The sequence below is a fragment of the Mesoplodon densirostris genome, chromosome 3, assembly GCF_025265405.1.
Source record: "Mesoplodon densirostris isolate mMesDen1 chromosome 3, mMesDen1 primary haplotype, whole genome shotgun sequence".
Lineage (NCBI taxonomy): Eukaryota > Metazoa > Chordata > Mammalia > Artiodactyla > Ziphiidae > Mesoplodon > Mesoplodon densirostris.
This window is the reverse complement of record NC_082663.1, coordinates 30,104,596-30,125,402: the sequence shown is the minus strand read 5'-3', so window position 1 is coordinate 30,125,402 and position 20,807 is coordinate 30,104,596. Positions and strand designations below refer to the sequence as shown.

General features: G+C 39.5%; 1 protein-coding gene across 1 annotated transcript in view; it reads right to left on the bottom strand.

Moving 5' to 3' along the window:
* The window catches only part of SPEF2 (sperm flagellar 2), a 164,928-nt gene that overhangs the window by 37,738 nt on the left and 106,383 nt on the right, over positions 1-20,807 (bottom strand). Inside the window, exons 25-29 of the mRNA XM_060091629.1 lie at positions 18,798-18,978; positions 14,651-14,798; positions 12,350-12,478; positions 9,987-10,125; positions 6,830-7,059 (exon numbers count right to left, since the gene is read on the bottom strand). Coding sequence (XP_059947612.1) covers positions 6,830-7,059; positions 9,987-10,125; positions 12,350-12,478; positions 14,651-14,798; positions 18,798-18,978 — 827 coding nt within the window. The remainder of the gene's footprint in view (positions 1-6,829; positions 7,060-9,986; positions 10,126-12,349; positions 12,479-14,650; positions 14,799-18,797; positions 18,979-20,807) is intronic.

The following is a 20,807-nucleotide window of genomic DNA, read 5'->3' as shown; positions in this document are numbered from 1 at the left end:
GGGTGTTAGCTCTTCTCTAAATGTTTGATAGAATTCACCTGTGAAGCCATCTGGTCCTGGACTTTTGTTTGTTGGAAGATTTTAAGTCACAGTTTCAAGTTCATTACTTGTGATTGGTCTCTTCATATTTTCTATTTCTTCCTGGTTCAGTCTTGGAAGGTTATACCTTTCTAAGAATTTGTTCATTTCTTTCAGGTTGTCATGTTATTGGCATAGAGTTGCTTGTAGTAGTCTCTTAGGATGCTTTGTATTTCTGCAGTGTCTGTTGTAACTTCTTTTTCATTTCTAATTTTATTGATTTGAGTCCTTTCCCTCTTTTTCTTGATACATCTGGCTAAAGGTTTATAAATTTTGTTTATCTTCTCAAAGAACCAGCCTTTAGTTTTATTGATCTTTGCTATTGTTTTGTTTGTTTCTATTTTATTTATTTCTGCTCTGATCTTTATGATTTCTTTCCTTCTACTAACTTTGGGTTTCATTTGTTCTTCTTTCTCTAGTTCCTTTAGGTGTAAAGTTAGATTGTTTATTTGAGATTTTTCTTGTCTCTTGAGGTAGGATTGTATTGCTATAAACTTCCCTCTTAGAACTGCTTTTGCTGCATCCTATAGGTTTTGGATCATTGTGTTTTCATTGTCATTTGTCTCTATGTACTTTTTGATTTCCTCTTTGATTTCTTCAGTGATCTCTTGATTATTTAGTAGCGTATTGTTTACCCTCCATATGTTTGTGTTTTTTTACATTTTTTCCCCTGTAATTTATTTCTAATATCATAGTGTTGTGGTCAGAAAAGATGCTTGATATGATTTTAATTTTCTTAAATTTACTGAGGCTTGATTTATGACTCAAGATGTGATCTATCCTAGAGAATGTTCCATGTGCACTTGAGAAGAAAGTGTAATCTGCTGTTTTTGGATGGAATGTCCTATAAATATCAATTAAATCTATCTGGTATATTTTGTCATTTAAAGCTTTTGTTTACTTTTTAATTTTCTGTCTGGATGATCTGTCCATTGGTGTAAGTGAGATGTTAAAGTCCCCCACTATTATTGTGTTACTGTCGATTTCCTCTTTTATAGCTGTTGGCATTTGCCTTATGTATTGAGGTGCTCCTATGTTGGGTGCATATATATTTATAATTGTTATATCTTCTTCTTGGATTGATCCCTTGATCATTATGTAGTGTCCTTCCTTGTCTCTTGTAATGTTCTTTATTTTAAAGTCTATTTTATCTGATATGAGTATTGCTACTCTAGCTTTCTTTTGATTTCCATTTTCATGGAATATTCCATTCCCTCACTTTCAGTCAGTATGTGTCCCTAGGTCTGAAGTGGGTCTCTTGGAGACAGCCTATATATTGGTCTTGTCTTTGTAGCCATTCAGAGAGCCTGTGTCTTTTGGTTGGAGAATTTAATCCATTCACATTTAAGGTAATTATCGATATGTATGTTCCTATTACCATTTTCTTAATTGTTACGGGTTTGTTTTTGTGGGTCCCTTTCTTCTCTTGTGTTTCCCACTTAGAGAAGTTCCTTTAGCATTTGTTGTAGAGCTGGTTTGGTGGTGCTGAATTCTTTTAGCTTTTGCTTGCCTGTAAAGGTTTTGATTTCTCCATCGAATGTGAATGATATCCTTGTTGGGTAGAATGTGAATGATATCCTTGTTGGGTAGAGTAATCTTGGTTGTAGGTTCTTTCCTTTCATTACTTTAAATATATCGTGCCACTCCCTCTGTCTTGTAGAGTTTCTGCTGAGAAATCAGCTGTTAATCTTATGGGAGTTCCCTTGTATGTTATTTGTCATTTTTCCCTCGTTGCTTTTCATAACTTTTCTTTGTCTTTAATTTTTGTCAATTTGATTACTATGTGTCTCGGCATGTTTCTCCTTGGGTTTGTCCTGCCTGGGATGCTCTGTGCTTCCTGGACTTGGGTGGCTATTTCCTTTCCCATGTTAGGGAAATTTTCAACTATAATCTATTCAAATATTTTCTCGGGTCCTTTCTCTCCCTCTTCTCCTTCTGGGACCCCTATAATGTGAATGTTGGTGAGTTTAATGCTGTCCCAGAAGTCTCTTAGGCTGTCTCCATTTCCTTTCATTCTTCTTTCTTTATTCTCTTCCACAGCAGTGAAGTCCTCAATTCTGTCTTCCAGGTCATTCATCTGTTCTTCTGCCTCAGTTATTCTACTATTGATTCCTTCTAGTGTATTTTTCATTTTAGTTATTCTATTGTTTATATTTGTTTGTTCTTTAATTCTTCTAGCTGTTTGTTCTTTAATTCTAGGTCTAGTTCTTTGTTAAACATTTCTTGCATCTTCTCAATCTTTGTCTCCTTTCTTTTTCCAAGGTCCTGGGTCATCTTCACTATCATTATTCTGAATTCTTTTTATGGAAGTTTGCCTATCTCCACTTCATTTAGTTGTTTTTCTTGGGTTTTATCTTATTCCTTCATCTGGTACATAATCCTCTGCCTTTTCATTTTGTCTCTCTTTCTGTGACTGTGGGTTTTGTTCCACAGGCTGCAGGACTATGGTTCTTCTTGCTTCTGCTGCCTGCCCTCTTGTGGATGAGGCTATCTAAGAGGCTTGTGCACATTTCCTGATAGGAGGGACTGGTGGTGGGTAGAGCTGGGTGTTGCTCTGGTGGGCAGAGTTCAGTAAAACTTTAACCCACTTGTCTGCTGATGGGTGGGGCTGAGTTCCCTCCCTGTTGGTTGTTTGGCCTGAGGTAACCCAGCACTGGAGGCTACAAGATATTTGGTGGGGTAATGGTGGACTCTGGGAGGGCTCACGCCAAGGAGTACTTCCTAGGACCTCTGCTGCCAGTGTCCTTGTCCCCGTGGTGAGCCACAGTCATCCCCCACCTCTGCAGGACACCCACCAAAACTAGCAGGTAGGTCTGGTTCAGGCTTCTATGGGTTCACTGCTCCTTCCCCCTGGTTCCTGATGTGCACATTAGTTTGTGTGTCTCCTCCAAGAGTGGAGTCTCTGTTTCCCCCAGTCCTGTCGAAGTCCTGCAATCAAATCCCGCTAGCCTTCAAAGTCTGATTCTCTGGGAATTCCTCCTCCTGCTGCCAGGCCCCCCGGTTGGGAAGCCTGACGTGAGGCTCAGAACATTCACTCCAGTGGGTGGACTTCTGTGGTATAATTGTTCTCCAGTTTGTGAGTCACCCACCCAGCAGTTATGGGATTTGAGTTTATTGTGATTGTGCCCCTCCTAACATCTCACTGCAGCTTCTACTTTGTCTTTGGATGTGGGGTATCTTTTTTGGTGAGTTCCAGTGTCTTCCTGTCAATGATTGTTTAGCAGTTAGTTGTGATTCTGGTGCTCTCACAAGATGGAGTGAGTGCATGTCCTCCTACTCTACCATCTTGAACCAATCTTCTCCATTAATATCTTGATAGTAGTTACTCACAAGTATGTATTCAGTCACTTGTTTTAATTAAAGATTATTCATTTCTCTGAATAATTTTGTTTATGTAGCATAATTAGAGGGAACAAAATATAACTTAATCACATTGATACTCCTTGTAAATTTGCTAAAAATAATCTTACTTTGGGTTTAGTATCATAATGATTGTTATATGCAAATATGTATGTTGTTTCCTAGAAAATAATCCATCTTTTCACCATATTTTAATATACTTTAGTGAGCTTGAAGTTTGCATCTTAAACATCATAGGTTAAATTGAAACATGTGAAACAGTGTAAGAAAATGCTCACATCTCTTGGCTTAGAAATAACAGCAATTTTCAAGTTCAAGCAGGAAGTTCTATAGGATTCTACATTTAGAAATGTACTACTTGCAGCCAGTTGCTCTATACTTTCAAAATTATTATTACTTCAACTAAGATTGTCTTTTGAAATTGTAGAATTCTAGGGTAAATACCATGGGATATATCGTAAAAGATTGTTTTCTAATTCTTGGAAGGAATATGACAAACACTTCATGTAAAAGATGTATTGGTGTGTATCCTTTAACAAGAATGAAGAAGAAAGACTCAAGTCAGAGGATGTTTTTGGGGCCAGGGGAACTGAGAGAAGGAGTGAGTGGTAATCTTTGGACTTCCTCAGGGAGGGGTAACATTAACATTTGCTGCCTGACTTCTAAGATATCATCAGAGAACCTCTAATTCTGTGACTCTGGGATCCAGAAAATGGAATGATTATTACTTTGCCTTCCCTCTATACATTAGAAAAATGATGACAGTGAATATTATTTCTATTGATAGATCCCCTGATACTGTGCTAAGTATTTACATGTATTTAAAAAGTGCCATATGCAATATATATATTTTCAAATAGTATAACTGAACCAATAACAAAGAAAAGGGTTTAAACTCTTTGCTTATAGACCGTAACTCATTTTGTACTATCAAGATCCCCAAATCCCACAGTATTATATAGCTTTGTCAATTCTATGTTAATTACAACAATTATTCTTAAATCTGGATAATTCTCTAGCTTGGGTGGTTGGAGGTGGTTCCCCAGACAAGCTGACCTCTGCATCTGTTTTCCTGCAGTTCATGCAACTGGGGAGGGAGAAGCAGAGAGTTCCCTGTCCCTTCCTCAAACATACATACTCAATCCACAAGCCTACACATTTTCTGGAGGCTGTTCCCCCAACTTTAAATATCTTCTGTATCCTTGACATCCAGTCACTCTTTACTTCTTTCAATTCCTCCCTCCGAGGTGTTTTTCCACACAATTTTCCTGACCAACCTCATTGCACACTGATTCGCCTTTGCTTTGCATTCTTGAGCACTTTTATCAAGTTCAGATTCTGTTCCAGAGGAACACCTAGATAGAAGTTTATACTTTCTTCTTCTTTGCTTGCCTTTTCAAATTACACTCTAGGTCCCTAGGGCAAGTGGTTTTCCTTTTACACCTACTTAAAATATATATATATATATATATATATATATATATATATATATATATATATATATATATATATATATATATATATATATATATACATAATTATCACCCTTCTCCTTTACCTCCCTTTTTTTCTCTCTTCCTTCCTCTTCCTACCATACTTTGAAAGCCGTTGTATGCTACCAAACTCTAAAAATAGATAAATGTATCAGTTGACATCTTTTAGTCTCAACAGTTTCTAGAGTCACTCAACAGTTTCTAGAGTCAATCTTCTAAGACATACGTATGTCAAGTTATAGCTGATATTTGTAATTTATGTTTAAACTTTTAGTTGAAGTGCAAACTCTGATTTTGAGGTTGGATCCAAGAATGTATTACGATTATCACCATGAATACTAAGGTCCTTTCTGAAAGGGATTATGAGTGGTTGATAATTTTCCACCTACTCAAATGCTCGCCAAAACTTTTAATTTTGACCAACTTCTAGTCACCCTCGTTTAGGATTAAAACAAATTATACTTCATATACTTCTTCTTATTTTATATGTAAACAATATGGATAAAATGAAGAGCAAAAGCAACTTTGAAGAAGGAAATACATAATAAAAAGACACTGTAAGCCCACACAAAGGGAAAGAGGATGGAATCTACCTGACTGAAAGACTGAAGGGATTTCATGAGCTGGCTTTATACAACTGAGATTTTTTCCTGTACCAGCTGATGGCCATATTTTTTTGACCTGCTGCTTCCTGCCTAAATGCTGCCAACCTGAGTTGGTGTTCATCCACTGCTGTAGTGTGTGCCTTTATATCTTGGAGGTGTAGACCCACTCAAGCTGATTATATGAGGTGACACTTGCTAGGGTAGGGGTCTACCCAGGGAAATGGTTACACCTGTTTCACCCACTGGGCTTAGAAAGGAAGTCTTCAGACTTAAAGTAAAGTAAAACTCTTTTGACCAATGAGATCTAATGTGGTTTTCTGGGAATACTGAACTTTAAAAAAATAAGTGAAGTATAACCATTATGAAAGTGAAATTGTGTTAGTACTAGACAAATGTCAGTTGACTATTCTCTAGGGAAAAGTAATGATTTTTCCAGTAAGTAGGAGATGTTACAAGATAAACCTCTTTATGAAAGGCAACTTAGTTTAGTGAGAAGGGGCAAAACCTTTGAACCTGAAGAGTCCTGATTGATATGTGACCATAGGCAAGTTCTCAACTGCTTGTGACTCAGTATCCTGACCTATGAAGTGGAGATGATAATCCTACATGTTCTGTCAGACTTACTTGTGCTATCAACTGATGGAATTCACTGATGAATATCTATAAGTAGAAAGATCCCAAATTAAAAAAAAAAAGCCTGTGTAGATGCTACAGAGCCATAATAATAAAATGTGAAAGGAAATCAAGAATTTGTGTGCAGAAAATAACATGTACACTTACATGTGAACAGATTAATTAATTAATCAATCAAGCAAATATGTGTTGACAAAGGTTCTGCTCTTCGTCTATGAAACATTGAGGGAAAAGGCAAACATAAAAGGGAAATTCTCTACTCCCTGGTCTCCCTTCCCAGACTAGTGGGGGAGACAGAAACACAAACTCAGAATCCCAGTACAAAACTTAAACTAGAAGTATGCACAAAGACGGTCTCTCAACTGCCAGACGGAGTAATACTCAAATTTACCCACCTGCCAGCCAGGGGCAGGGAGGGCAGGAGAGGAGAAGTATCAGGGATGAGGGTCACCGCACTGCCAATATATTAGCCACTGTTTTGTTCTGTTTAATTCAGATCTATGTTGTATGAAGCAAATATAAGATAAATTAGAATGAAACAAGGGCTTGTTTTAGTGCCACACAATCCCAGAGGGCTGTTTTACTTGTGGACAGGTGATAGCCATCCTGGTTAATCTTAACCTTATTTTGTGCTCTTTTCATAATAATTACTTTTCCTACCTTTGGGTGCTATCTCTAAGAACTGATCCCGAAGTTTGCCAAGCCGTTCGATGGTCAGCGTACCATTTTCTTCCCTTTCTACAGGTGGAGGGCGTATCGGAGGAGACAGGTCTGGAAAGACTTTTATATCGCCGTTAATGCAGAAGTCTTCTTGGTCTAAATAAAGTGCATTCTGGATTCTGGTTGAAGTTTCAATGTGATAGCGAGCTACCTCAGTTAATTTTTCCACACTGAAAGTGGAAAAATGAATAGGGTTATCCCCATTAAAAATACTCTCAGATTAATAGTGTTTGCTTATCAGATATACACACAGAGTTAACACACTAGAAAATTTAGAAAATTTGGCTAAGCTAGAAAATTCAATCCGCATGATTAAAAAATTCTAATTTCTCCTCAAAGCCGTTTGTAAAAAAGCAGGGTCTAAATAAATAAATGTAGATTAGAAATAAAATACATGCTCGTTCAGGGCTAAGAGTTATACATTTTATACAAAGCTGAGCAAAAAGAGACTCTACTAAAATGGATTTATTAGTATTAGAACATATTTTACTATATAAACGATTATGTCAATAGATATATTCATTTTAAGTATGAACCAGAATAAGGTTATATGACAGAAAAGCCTGTAAAATATGACTGTTAGAATAACACATTTATTTGGAATTGGGACAAATTGTATGTAAAGTGAATCAAATTTGATAATGGATGTCTAGAAAAGTGGCTTTTCTCTCACTTTATAACAAGGAGTTTGATGTTATTGAAGACACATTTGACAGAGTGGACTCTGACGAGATAACCCATTGAAATTGCTTTGCTATCTTCACAGAGAATAACAATTCCCAGCTAAATCATGTGGTATAAGCAGCAGTAGTTGTGGTGCAACCTTGTGGTGCAGTGGGAAGAGCCCTGGAAGCTGAGCTCTCATTGCAGACCCCTCTCCAGCAATGGGTCCTTGGGAAGTGACTCAAGCTCTCTGATTTCCTCATCTTTGCAATGGAGCCAAAAACACACAACTCCATACCTTATGGTTATTCATGTGAAATCACATAGGACATAGATTTAGGCTGTACTGGGGATTACAGTTATGGCCTTAATTAAAGGTCACTTTAAAGGTCAGAGAAATTTTATACATAAGTACAATATCACTGTATTACAGAAAGAATCTTATTTATATCTTGCAATAAAGATTGAACATGGCAGGGCCTCCCTGGTGGCGCAAGTGGTTGAGAGTCCGCCTGCCGATGCAGGGGATACGGGTTCGTGCCCCGGTCTGGGAGGATCCCATGTGCCGCGGAGCGGCTGGGCCCATGGGCCATGGCCGCTGAGCCTGCGCGTCCGGAGCCTGCGCGTCCGGAGCCTGTGCTCCGCGACGGGGGAGGCCACAACAGTGAGAGGCCCGCATACCGCAAAAAAAAAAAAAAAAAAAAAGATTGAACATGGCAGAAAAATGCATATTTAATCTGCTTTTATATAACTCTGGAACACCAAATATTTGTATACTGAAAATTAAAAAAATATATAGTCACTTTCTTTCAAAAGACAATCTGGAATTTAATTCCAGCATACTGTATTTGTGAGTGTCCATATAGTTTGTATTATCCAGGTACTTTTTGTTTGATGGTGTTTATGTTCTGGAAGCAAAGGAAAAGGGCACTGGATAGCTACAGAGCTTGTAGCCCTGAGTGAGGAGGGACTCCAAATGTAGACACCCAGCCAGAACCAGCACAGCGAAATAAGCGTGCCATCTAGTGGAAGGTTACCAAGAGTAACCTTCTCAGAAAGGGTGGGCGGGCGGGGGCTAGGGAAATCCTATGAAAATGGAAAGTGGGATTTGAAGTTCAAAGGGATCTGCTAGGTCGCACTGTTCCTTTTTCTTCTTATCACTGGAGAATTTTTGCAAGAACCAAAAGAGAAAGCATAGCTTGACAGTCCTAGGTTTTAATTTCTTGTGGCCATATTCAGAGGTCAGATATATATATATCTGACCTCACACACATGCACAAAATAAATCTGAGAAATATGAGTTCATCTGATAAAAAAAATAAACTTGACCACGTGCCTCTTGATGTGGCCCCAAGGATGGGTGCTGTGAACCCTAAGAATGAAGAAGATATGCTTTCATTTGTAGGCAACAGGCAGAGAACAGAACTGAACATCACTGCTTCACAATGCTGATGAGTAACTGACAAATTATTTTAAGCACTACTGCAGTGAGGTTACCAGGCCGAGGGGTGTGTGTGTGTGTTTTACTATAGAGCAACAGATACAAACAACTAGGCTGAGAATTTTACAACAGAACTTTCATTTTGAGACAAGGACTGGAGAAAACAAACTCTAACAACTGTCTTCTAGCTGGCTGATGTTGCTTCTGAGAATACTTGCTATTTGTATACTATGTATGCCACAACTTCCAAATTTTCAGTAAATGTTTACTGCAAACTGTAGTGTATCACAGAATCTAGATCTAGTAGAAACCTTTAAAATAGCCTGGTTGGAGTGTTTTCTTTTATAGTTGAGGCCGATGGGGCCCGAAGTGATTAGGCATGCTGTAATATGTGGACGAGGAGAGATTCTCCATCTCCTGGACCATCAGGTTTCCTGACTCTCCATTGAGGGCTGTTTCCGCCCTGCTGAGCTGCCTCTTTATGCCTTTCAGGGGAGAATTAAGAGGATGAGACTTGCTGTCCCTCACTAGCAATGAGGATCTGGAAAGCCTTTGGAACCCAATAGAAAAGTAGAACTCGCTGTCACAAGGGAATCGGCCTAACGGGTAAAACATTCCTGTGAATGACTTCATCTCGCATTCATTGGCCCTGACTAATAAGAAGTCTGGCATTAGAAAGATATGAAACATTATACTACTTCTAAAAAATATTTTTAAATTGCTTATAGTTTTACCTTGTAAACTAAGGTCCTCACTGGGCAGTGTGAAAACCAAATTCATAAATAATGTGCAATAGTGTCCTTTGATACATGACTTACTATTGTTAAAAAGAGGTAACACAAATGCATATGTGATTTCCTAAAAGGTCAAGATTTCTATTTGTAAATGCAATTCAAATTTGTAAACACCTTAAAAATTTTTGTCAAGTTTGGTCTTCAGGAAGTAACAAAGTAAATATTTTAAAATATTTTAAAAAGTCACGCAGTACTTTACCTGGCCATTTCATTCAAGTACCTCTCACCGAGCCACTTTTCCATGAGTTTATATACATCAACGGCCTTTGTTACTAACTCTTCCAGGAAAGCCAATGCTTTTACCTTGATCAGTTCAAGTCTGAACTGTGTAGCTACCTCTATTTAAAAAGAGAAACAAACATTTTTTACACGTTTTATATGTCATACATTTTCTGATTAGCCAAATTCAATTTTACACAAATTACGCTTTAGTCTGTGAAACTTTAGGCATACGCTTGATATACCAGTATGGATAACTATACCCTATCCATCTCAGAAACAAAACAATGCGTGGTTAGAATCATTTGACAGTTTCTTTAAACCAAAACTATAATCCATCTTTACACGTAATTGCACTTTATTGCAATATACCCTTTGATAAATTGGAATGGGAAAACACAAATAGATAATTTCTGAATTTCAAAAAGGGGGAGGGTACTAAGTCTCTGGATCTCCCATCTTTAGAACCTTGGGAAGGTGATGCCATCATCCTTCTCAGCACAGGTGACAGGAGGGTGAAACCCATGGTCCCAGCACCTACTGATGTTCTGGGCACACAATGAGGTCTGTGGATTTTCCTCTAAAATATCTGTCCAATCTTTCTTCCTTGCTTTTTCTATCACCACGTTTGGGCACTGCTTTATGTCTACCTCAACTACAGCAACCGCCTCCGTCCTGCTTTCTCCAAGTCCCTTTCCCCACCTCAAATCCAAATCCACTTCCACCCGCCCCAGAGTAACCCAGCTCACCTGCTCATGTGCTCACAGGCGCCTTCTGCTCAGAATTCTTCACTAGGTCCCAGTCACCATAAGGGAAATGTAACTTTCTGGGCAGGGCCTATGCGACCCTCCACCTCCCTGATCACTCCTTCCCAGAATGTGCCTCAGACTCCACAGCTACCTCCCACTAGTCACCTAGTTCTCCTCCCCCATCCCTGCCCCCGCTGTCCCCTGCGCACATTTCCCACATTCTTCCAGTTCTTCTCAAGCAGGAATTCACCTGCTCGGAAGTCTTTTTTGACTCCCGCCATGCTTCCTTTGTCCTGTCTGCCTAATTCCAGTATCACAACATATTATAAGTGATTGTTTGCATTTCTCTTCCTCTAGATTGGGTTTTATTTTTGTTTGTTGTTTTGTGTTTGTATATATACGTGTATATTTCTTTCAACTACTACAGGATCTGGCACATAGTGGAAACTCAGTGAACATTTACTATATAAATGAGTGAATTTAGCTACACTAGGGACCACGTATGGAATGAACTGAAGGATGAAGTATACTTAGCTACTGATAGCAGATGTGGGGACGGGCAACAGGACAAGCATCATGTGTCCTGACGTCCTGTGTTCAACATCCTTCAGATTTTACTCTTGGAATTATGAAAGCAGGTGGTAAGAGGACAGAGAGAGGGAGAAAAGGAGAGAAGCAAGGGATGGAAAGCATCTTTAGTAGTTAATTGTTTGAGTAGTTAATGGGTCCCAGTTTACCCAATGCTGTATTTTTATGGTTTTGACATCTAGTTTATTGACCATGGTTTCTTTCCAATAAGGATACTTTGGCTCAATTTCTTGATCTTTTCAAATTCCATTTTGAATTTATTATAAGACAACTGGAAGAGCCAGAAGGAGACTATGTCTTGTAAAATTGTTGCTCTCTTTAGAGAAGGAGGCCCTTGAACATTATCGATCTATGGCTGGCTCTTCTGTGGCCCCTGCTCCCAAGAACTCACTTTCAGGACCCATTAGCCTTTAGGCAGGGTTTACTTTCCTAATGAGGCCTAAATTCTATTTTTTTTTACATCTTTATTGGAGTATAATTGCTTTACAATGGTGTGTTAGTTTCTGCTTTATAACAAAGTGAATCAGTTATACATATACCTATGTCCCCATATCTCTTCCCCCTTGCATCTCCCTCCCTCCCACCCTCCCTATCCCACCCCTCTAGGTAGTCACAAACCACCTAGCTGATCTCCCTGTGCTATGTGGCTGCTTCCCACTATTCTTATTATAATATAGGAGCACCTCCTTAGGTAGCCCCAAGCTTTCTTTCAGCCTGTAAAATCACACCAAGTCTAAAATACTGCTTTTGTTTCTTTTCTTTGAGATTTTAATTACTGCTGGTGCTCTCCTAACCTCTTCTCAAATTCCCTTTTTGAGATCTCAGCAGACAGTCATACGACAGTCAGATCTAGTCTTCATATGGTCACATGAAAACAGCCAACTGAATGTTGTACCTTTCAGTTAGTTTGCTTTGTGTTCTCATAGAAAAAAGCCAGCCAGGGGCTGTTTGCTTATTGGTCTGTTTTCTACTTAAAAGTATCATCTTAGTTCTTTCCAATTGCTACCTTCAAATTGCAGGGCAGCAAGATGTTCTTCCTTTATTCTGAGCCTCAGTTTGTTTTTCATTTCCATTTCTTCAACCTCCTCTGCTGTTACTATTACAGGATTGGTTCCTGCCGTAGGTGGGGATTTACCTGAAAGGGCAATGAAACGTGCTGAGTTACCTGCCAACATACAAGTGGACACGAAGGGACTTGGATAAAATGAGTACAAAGTGGAATGTGTAGGGCAATACACATCTGGTGATTTGGAAAGGAGAGACCCCGGTCCAGACAGTGTGAGTGATGAAATATTGATAATCTTCCCTTGAGAATTCTCCATGTGGTGTCTGGCTGGACACATATAATAATACCCTATTCGTCTAGCATCATGGAAAAATGAGGTGTGTGGCTCGTGCAGACAGGGTTACAGACACCAAAGAGGATGCAATTTAGTGTTTGGGGACAGAAATTAGCAAACCCCAACATAGCGTTGGCCACCTGGAGAAGTACCACTTCACAAGGGATACTTGTATTGGCCAAGTGTTTCTCAGGTCCTCAAGAGAAGATCAGAGAATAACCTCAAGCAGATATGGTGGAAATGTAGCTGGTGTTCAAGAATTCATAATCTACTTCATTGTCTTTTAACTAGTGCTTAAATACAAGTATTTTAATGATTACACATGAGAATTAGAAAATAAGAATTTGTCAGTGTTTAGGCTTCCCTGGTGGCACAGCAGTTAAGAATCCACCTGCCAATTCAGGGGACATGAGTTCGAGCCCTGGTCTGGGAAGATGCTGCAGAGCAACTAAGCCCATGTGCCACAACTACTGAGCCTGCGCTCTAGAGCCACGAGCCACAACTACCGAAGCCTGAGCGCCTAGAGCCCGTGCTCCACAACAAGAGAAGCCACTACAATGAGGATCCCGTGCACCGCAGTGAAGAGTAGCCCCTGCTCACCACAACTAGAGAAAAACCCGTGCGCAGCAACAAAAGACCCAACGCAGCCAAAAAATTAAATAAATAAATAAATAAATAAAAGAATTTGTCAGTGTTTGAGAATTTGCCCATAAGAAATGGCAGTGAGATTCTAGCTGCAGGCCCAGCTTGTACTATTCTACTTAGTTCAATAAATCTTTCTTGAAGGTCTGATCTCAAGGGGTTCAAATTTTGGGAAGAAAAATGTAAACAAAAATTATAATAAGATGTGTTAACTTCAATAGCGAACGTAAGTATAAATTACAGATGCAAGAGCCCTTAATCTCTCTGGGTTTCTGTTTTAACATCTGTAAAATTAAGAGATTGGACCCAACCAATTATTCCATTATAGTAAATGGAAGCGTTTCCTTCAATGATGCTTACTTCCTTTATGTTCCCCATCTGAAATGGACCAAGGTCACCTGTTCTTTACTGTGGGGTTACCCTTTCCTTGGCTTCAGAGGTCACCACCTCCCCCCAACCCCTATCCTGAGGGCTTTGTCTTAACTCCTACTCTAGCTGCTTGGATGGACTCCATCTGGAAAGCATTTTCTACCCCTCAGAGGGAGTGAGATAACTGTGCTCTCCAGGGACCTCTACCTCCCCCATAAAGAACAATGATCAGTCACATGTCTGTCTCTGCCATTAGACTACAGTCCTATCAAGGCAGGGACCACGTTTCTGTTTTTTTTTAAGTTTACCACTGTGTCCTTAGTACCCATCCTCATCATGTTCTGCCTGGCAGGGGCCTAACAACACATCAGGAGCAACTGATCAGTGGAAGGACTTTTGCTCCTGTGCTTCCCTCTCTTCCTCTCTTGCCTCAAGTCACTGCAAAAATGTACACGTGGAAACATTCAGAGGGGAGGGTAATGTTTGTGGTAGAGCCCACCCTTTCCCCTTTTCATTCCATCCTGCCTGGAGGCTGAGTTTTAGGTAGGAGGCCTCCAGGAGAGAAGGACTTGCTTGAATGAAACCTGAAACCTGAATTAAACCTGAAACTTACATACTCAGAATTAGCTTTTATCCCTTTCTTGATTAAGGCAGCCAGTGTCAGCCCCCTTGCACACACTTTTTCAGATTACATAGTGTCATCTTGGAGTTCTTTTCACATGTTCAAAACTGCCTTGAGATTGATTTCACCCTGGATACACTTGGCTATTTGGGTAAATGCTGGCATGGAGAATGTTTGCTAGCTAACACTCCGGCTCACAGGAGACTGGGTCTCGAAGTAAAACCTAATGAACAGCATTCTAGTAGCTCAGAGGCTCATGTGCCTGGTTAAGTGCTTGTTCTCCACCAAGGAGAGGTTAAGCATCCAGGGTTCTGGATGCTAAAGCCATGAATACCTTTTCCTTTCTTGTCCTCTTTTTTTTTCTTGGGCGGCTCCTTTTTCACTTTTTTATTTGCAGCTACCCGAGGAGGTTTTTCTTTTGCGTCTGCTGTCTGGTTTTCTTTTTCTTCTTCCATGAGTCTCTGATGAATTTCAGCAGCCACCTGGTTGTATAAGAGCAACATTTCAGTTAATACAACATTTATGAAAGACAATAGCTATTTGGATTTAGCCGTCACCCAATTCCATTGAAACCTCATTCTACAGCAAACATGCCATGTACTCAATCTTTACAAAAGATTTAAAAGATTCTACTTAAATGGAAACCCGTCCCTGTCCCAAGATGTAGCTTCCCTGAGGCAACCTGTGTGGAGGCCACTCACTTTCTCAAGCCCTGCCTGCCATTCGTCTTTAGTTACACAAACATTTCTTTCTTTTTAATCTCAGACCCTATGGGTTTAACACCCACTATTCTGCCAAGTGCCTCTTATTTCTTGGCCTTCAACCTGGGGCATTCCTCTATATCATCGTTTCTCAGGGTTTTTTTCATTATTGATTGTTTTTAAGTCAGTTTCTCCTAAACACATTCCCCTTCCTGAAATTTTAATACTGCAGAAGGGTATCTGCCCATGTATTTTATGTGTGTCTGTGCTTCATACATAAAATTGGTGAGAATTTTTCATGTCCTCCAACCAAGTTTTTGGGGCACACATCCTGTATTAATTGGGCTCATGGACACTTGAATCCTGGGTTTCCATTCTATTCTAACACTAGACATCAACCCAGCAAGGTGCAGTGTTCTTGAGGATGACCTGTCCCAAAAGCTAACTGCATCGCAGCTTCTTAACTTCCTCTACTTGGGGGAAATTTCAACTTCTCTTCATATCAGCACCCTCCTTTCACTCTCATAGATTTCCTAGTATGAGAGAGTAGTTGTGTGGTCACAATACAATAGCTGATGAAGGGCAGAGAGGGAGGTGTGCGAAGTGCTGCTGGGATCCCTCCATCTTGCCTACGAGGCTGGCTCTGCTCTGCAGGCAGCAGGAAAACCTTGTCTTGGGGCTTGTACAGCTGGGGCTGTGCCTGCAGTTAGAAAGACTGGACCTTTTGAACCATGTTTTTCTCTGGATATATGCCCAGGAATAAGATTGAATTTGAAAAAGAATAAATACATGTATATGTATAACTGAATCACTTTGCTGTACACCTGAAACTAACACAACATTGTTAATGAACCATGCTCCAATACAAATTAAAAAAATAAAAAAGAGAAAGACTGGACCCGCTAAAATAAGTTCACCTGCCCCTGGTGAGGTGAAGGGTGTTTATGGCTTTAAATCTGAGAAATGAGAGCTGAGACGAGACTCCCAAAATGAAGAACGAAAACCCACACACACTATGGGGGCAGTAGCAACATATGGTTGAAAACTTAAAAATCTCAGTAAGGCAACTGGTGAGGAAATGGAGGTCCATGGGAGTTTATTTATTTATTACAGTGCTTACTATGTCCAAGCCTGATGTTATTTCTGGGGAGAATTGGGTGAGGGGCCCAGAGGAGATACAGAAAGTTGGATAGAGGTGACTAGAAAGATGAAAAAGGCACAATCTAATCTCTACTCTCAAAGAAGCTTGCAGTCCTGCGGGTGCGATAGACCAGCCAATTCCTGTCCTCTCCAGATTCCCACCACGCTTCATACCCACAGTGCAGCATATCACTCTCCCCAACTGTTGTACGAATGTTAAATCTTGTCCCCAATTTCCAAATGAAATGAGCGCTCCAGAGGGCTGAGCCAGCCCTGCTTCTTGGTTTTCTCCATAGCTTTTAGCATCTGTGCTATGCTCATAGAAGATGCCCAGGAAATGCTTATTGATTAATGGAATGTCTTTTAAAATAATCATATGCTACAGAATACAACCACAGCTTCTTTAGTATTAACAGAACTTGGAGGGATGCAGAAATGTTTCAGAGAGCAAGGCAGTTTTTTTTGTGGGTGTGTATGCATCTTTTAAATCAGATGTTCTTTTGATAAAAATGGATTTCATGATATATACTGTACTTTCAAATTCTTGGTAAAGCTGAAAGCAGACTTGTTAACATTCTCCCCTAAATTGCAAGTAATTCATTTTTGAATGTGTTCTTGCAAACCACGGTGAGTTAGCAATTTCCTTTAAAATTGGATTTTTCTCCTCTGTAAACAACCTTGTGATGATAATTATCATCATCCACATTTTTCTGGTCCACTTCCCTCAAACACCTCTGGGTCTCTCAAAAATTAACATAATTCACAGTACATCCAGCAATCTAGCTTGTAAGGCTGAAGAAACTCTAGAAATAATGCTTTGATGCTGTGAGTGTTAAACATGACTTATTTCTTTGAAATAATTGCACACCTGCTAATTACAAGAAAGTTTTACTAAAAATTAACACAATATACTAAATGACTAGCTCTTGGTAAAACTGCTGTGTAGCGAAAAGCCCGTGTTAAAGTGCTCTCATTCCAATTGCCCTGATCTCAGTTGGCCCTGTTCTCCCTGTAGCAGCTTACTGAATCAGGCCTGTCTCATCTGAAACTCAAAGTTCACTTAAAGACATGTAATATCAAAGTCATAAAAGTCTATTAGAAATATAAAAGCAGGATTCAAATGTAATTATTAGGAATATTAATTACTAAATAATTCTTCCTCCTATGCTTTCTACGTGGTTTTCAAAGGTTCACAAGCAAAGTGGTACAGTTTTGAATAAATTCTTAATATAATAATCTATTATATTTAATTTCTAAAAAGCTTTCATATACATTATTTCATTGGATCTTTCCAACCATTCAAGAAAGGAAAGATAAGGTAGAATGTCTCCCATGTTATAGATAAAGAATCGAAGACTCAGAGAGGTTAAGTGATTTTCCTAAAATCACACAGCTTAAACAAGAAGTGTAGGGCTTCCCTGGTGGCTCAGTGGCTGAGAGTCCACCTGCCGATGCAGGGGACACGCGTTCGTGCCCCGGTCCGGGAAGATCACATGTACCGCAGAGCGACTGGGCCCGTGAGCCATGGTCGCTGAGCCTGCGCGTCCGGAGCCTGTGCTCTGCAACAGGAGCCTGTCACAACAGTGAGAGGCACAGGTACCGCAAAAAAAAAAAAAAAAAACCCCAAAAACCAATAAGTGTAGCCAGTGCTCTTTGTGCTGTATGATACTCTCCTTCTAATAATCTAATATTTAAAATCTCATTTTCCCAGGTAATTTTAATGGGATTCATAAGACTTGTAAGTTGGCTTTATGTTCAATTAAAAGTAAGGATAATAATTCATCTACTTTTTTTTAGAACTTCGAGATCCGGTTTCCCACTCTCTGGTGCTTGGTAGTCGTAGTCTTTGTGGTGATCCTCCTTGCCATGACCATCATCATTTATATGAACATTAGTGTCACCAGCATTGTGGCAGCAGCATCTCAAGAATGTACTGAGGACTCAGCATTGTGTTAGATGTGGGCATTATGCTAGGTGTAGTGGATACAGAAAGTTTTAGAACCTAGTTAAGTATTCAGGAAAACATTAATAAGGTAAAAATCACAAACAATAACCTAGATACTAAGGGTCAAAAGTGGGAGAGACACTAAATGCTACAAGGATTAGAAGAGCATGCAATCAGAGAAGGCTCAGTCTTCAGGAAACAGACAACCACCTGGCTGGGAATCAAGGGAGGAACTAGTTCTGAAGACTTAAAGAAAGTATAGGCTGAATTTCTGACTTTAAAACTGGAAAATCTGGCCCCACTGGACCTCATTCTTAAATGGCAAGGTTGGCTAGGAGCCTCTCTAGATGGGGTTGTTACTTCCACTTGGCCACCATCCCACTCCACCCTATTGCCTTATACTTAACCCATCTCACTGACATTTCCTGCTTGGCCCTGTAGAGCCCTGCACTTGGAACCCTGGGCCATCATAGAAAATAATCTAAACGTTGGTTCACTCCTTTCTTGACCTCATATATTTGCTGATTGAACGGTTTCACTTCTTATTTCTTTCAGAAAAAAAGAAAAAAACTTCTGGGAGGTATAGATTTATGTTGTGAACATTGTGTAAATTTTCTGTTCATAGCATATTACCAACCTTGGAATTTAATGAATGGGTATTACTGAAAGGAAATGTAGTAACCAGCACTGCTTACCATGTGAGATATTGCTAAAGAAGACTGCTGCCACGTGTCCATCACCACCTTCTCATTGGCCTCAAAGTTCAACTCTATGTTTTCCAGTGAGAAATCGATCTTGCCCTTCAGTATGGCTTTTGTTTTTGGTTTGGATAAAGCTGACTCTGTAGAACTGGGTCTTTGAGGAACTAGGGGAATTCTTGGGAAAACCAACAAAAAAGAAATATAAAGATTTTATTTAACAGAATCCTATTTTTGTGTCCATGTTACTTGGTGAATTTCGTTGTCCTGCTTTAATCTCAATTTTCAAAGTTTTCTTGGAAGAACTCTTTAGATGGAGAAAGGACTATGAAAGGCTGTATTATGGTCTACACCTCCTAGAGAAATGGAAATAAAAACAAAAATAAACAAATGGGACCTAATGAAACTTAAAAGTTTTTGCACAGCAAAGGAAAACATAAACAAGACAAAAAGACAATCCTCAGAATGGGAGAAAATATTTGCAAATGAAGCAACTGACAAAGGATTAATCTCCAAAATTTACAAGCAGATCATGTAGCTCAATATCAAAAACTCAAAACAACCCAATTCAAAAACGGGCAGAAGACCTAAATAGACATTTCTCCAAAGAAGATATACAGATTGCCAACAAACACATGAAAGGATGCTCAACATCACTAATCATTAGAGGAATGCAAATCAAAACGACAGTGAGATATCATCTCAAACCGGTCAGAATGGCTACCATCAAAATATCTGCAAACAATAAATGCTGGAGAAGGTGTGGAGAAAAGGAAACTCTCTTGCACTGTTGGTGGGAATGTAAATTGATACAGCCACTGTGGAGAACAGTATGGAGGTTCCTTAAAAAACTACAAATAGAACTACCATATGACCCAGCAATCCCACTTCTGGACATATACCCTGAGAAAACCATAATTCAAAAAGAGTCATGTACCACAATGTTCATTGCAGCTCTATTTACAATAACCAGGACATGGAAGCAACCTAAGTGTCCATAAACAGATGAATGGATAAAGAAGATGTAGCACATATATACAACAGAATATTACTCAGCCATAAAAAGAAATGAAATTGAGTTATTTGTAGTGAGGTGGATGGACCTAGAGACTGTCATACAGAGTGAAGTAAGTCAGAAAGAGAAAAACAAATACTGTATGCTAACACATATATATGGAATCTAAAAAAAAAAACTAAACTAAACTGGTTCTGAAGAACCTAGGGGTAGGACAGGAATAAAGACGCAGACATAGAGAATGGACTTGAGGACACGGGGAGGGGGAAGGGTAAGCTGGGATGAAGTGAGAGAGTGGCATGGACATATATACACTACCAAATGTAAAATAGATAGCTAGTGGGAAGCAGCCACAAAGCACAGGGAGATCAGCTCGGTGCTTTGTGACCACCTAGAGGCGTGGGATAGGGAGGGTGGGAGGGAGTTTCAAGAGTGAGAAGATATGGGGACATATGTATATGTATAGCTGATTCACTTTGATATAAAGCAGAAACTGACACATCCTTGTAAAACAATTATACTCCAAAAAAGATGTTAAAAAAGAAAAAAAAAGTTTTATGGTCTAGAAAGTCTAACAAGAGGAAACTAGAGACAAGCAATGTTAAAACGTAATTTTTAGGTCTAATTCTCAGTAATTATGAGGAGGGGGATTAAACAATGGCAATTATGAAGAAATGCAATTTTGAAATTTATCTGGGATATAAACTTCTGACAAGGTATAAATCAGTCATGAAAAGCAAACCAATAGGACTGGACGTCACTTCTTTAAAATGACTAGCAGTTGGCTTCCGGAAGTTGACAGTTAAAAAGAAGAATGTGACAGATGTGAGGTCTGCAAGGGGGTGTCCCATGGAGGTGTGAGAGCTCCAGAAACCCTCCCTACCCTTGAGAATGGGTGATGAAGGCTGTCTCTGTTTTGTAAAGTGCTGTGGGAACACAAAGTTAAGTTCTCTCTCCCTCTTTCTCGACCATATTGCTGCCCCTATGTAGAG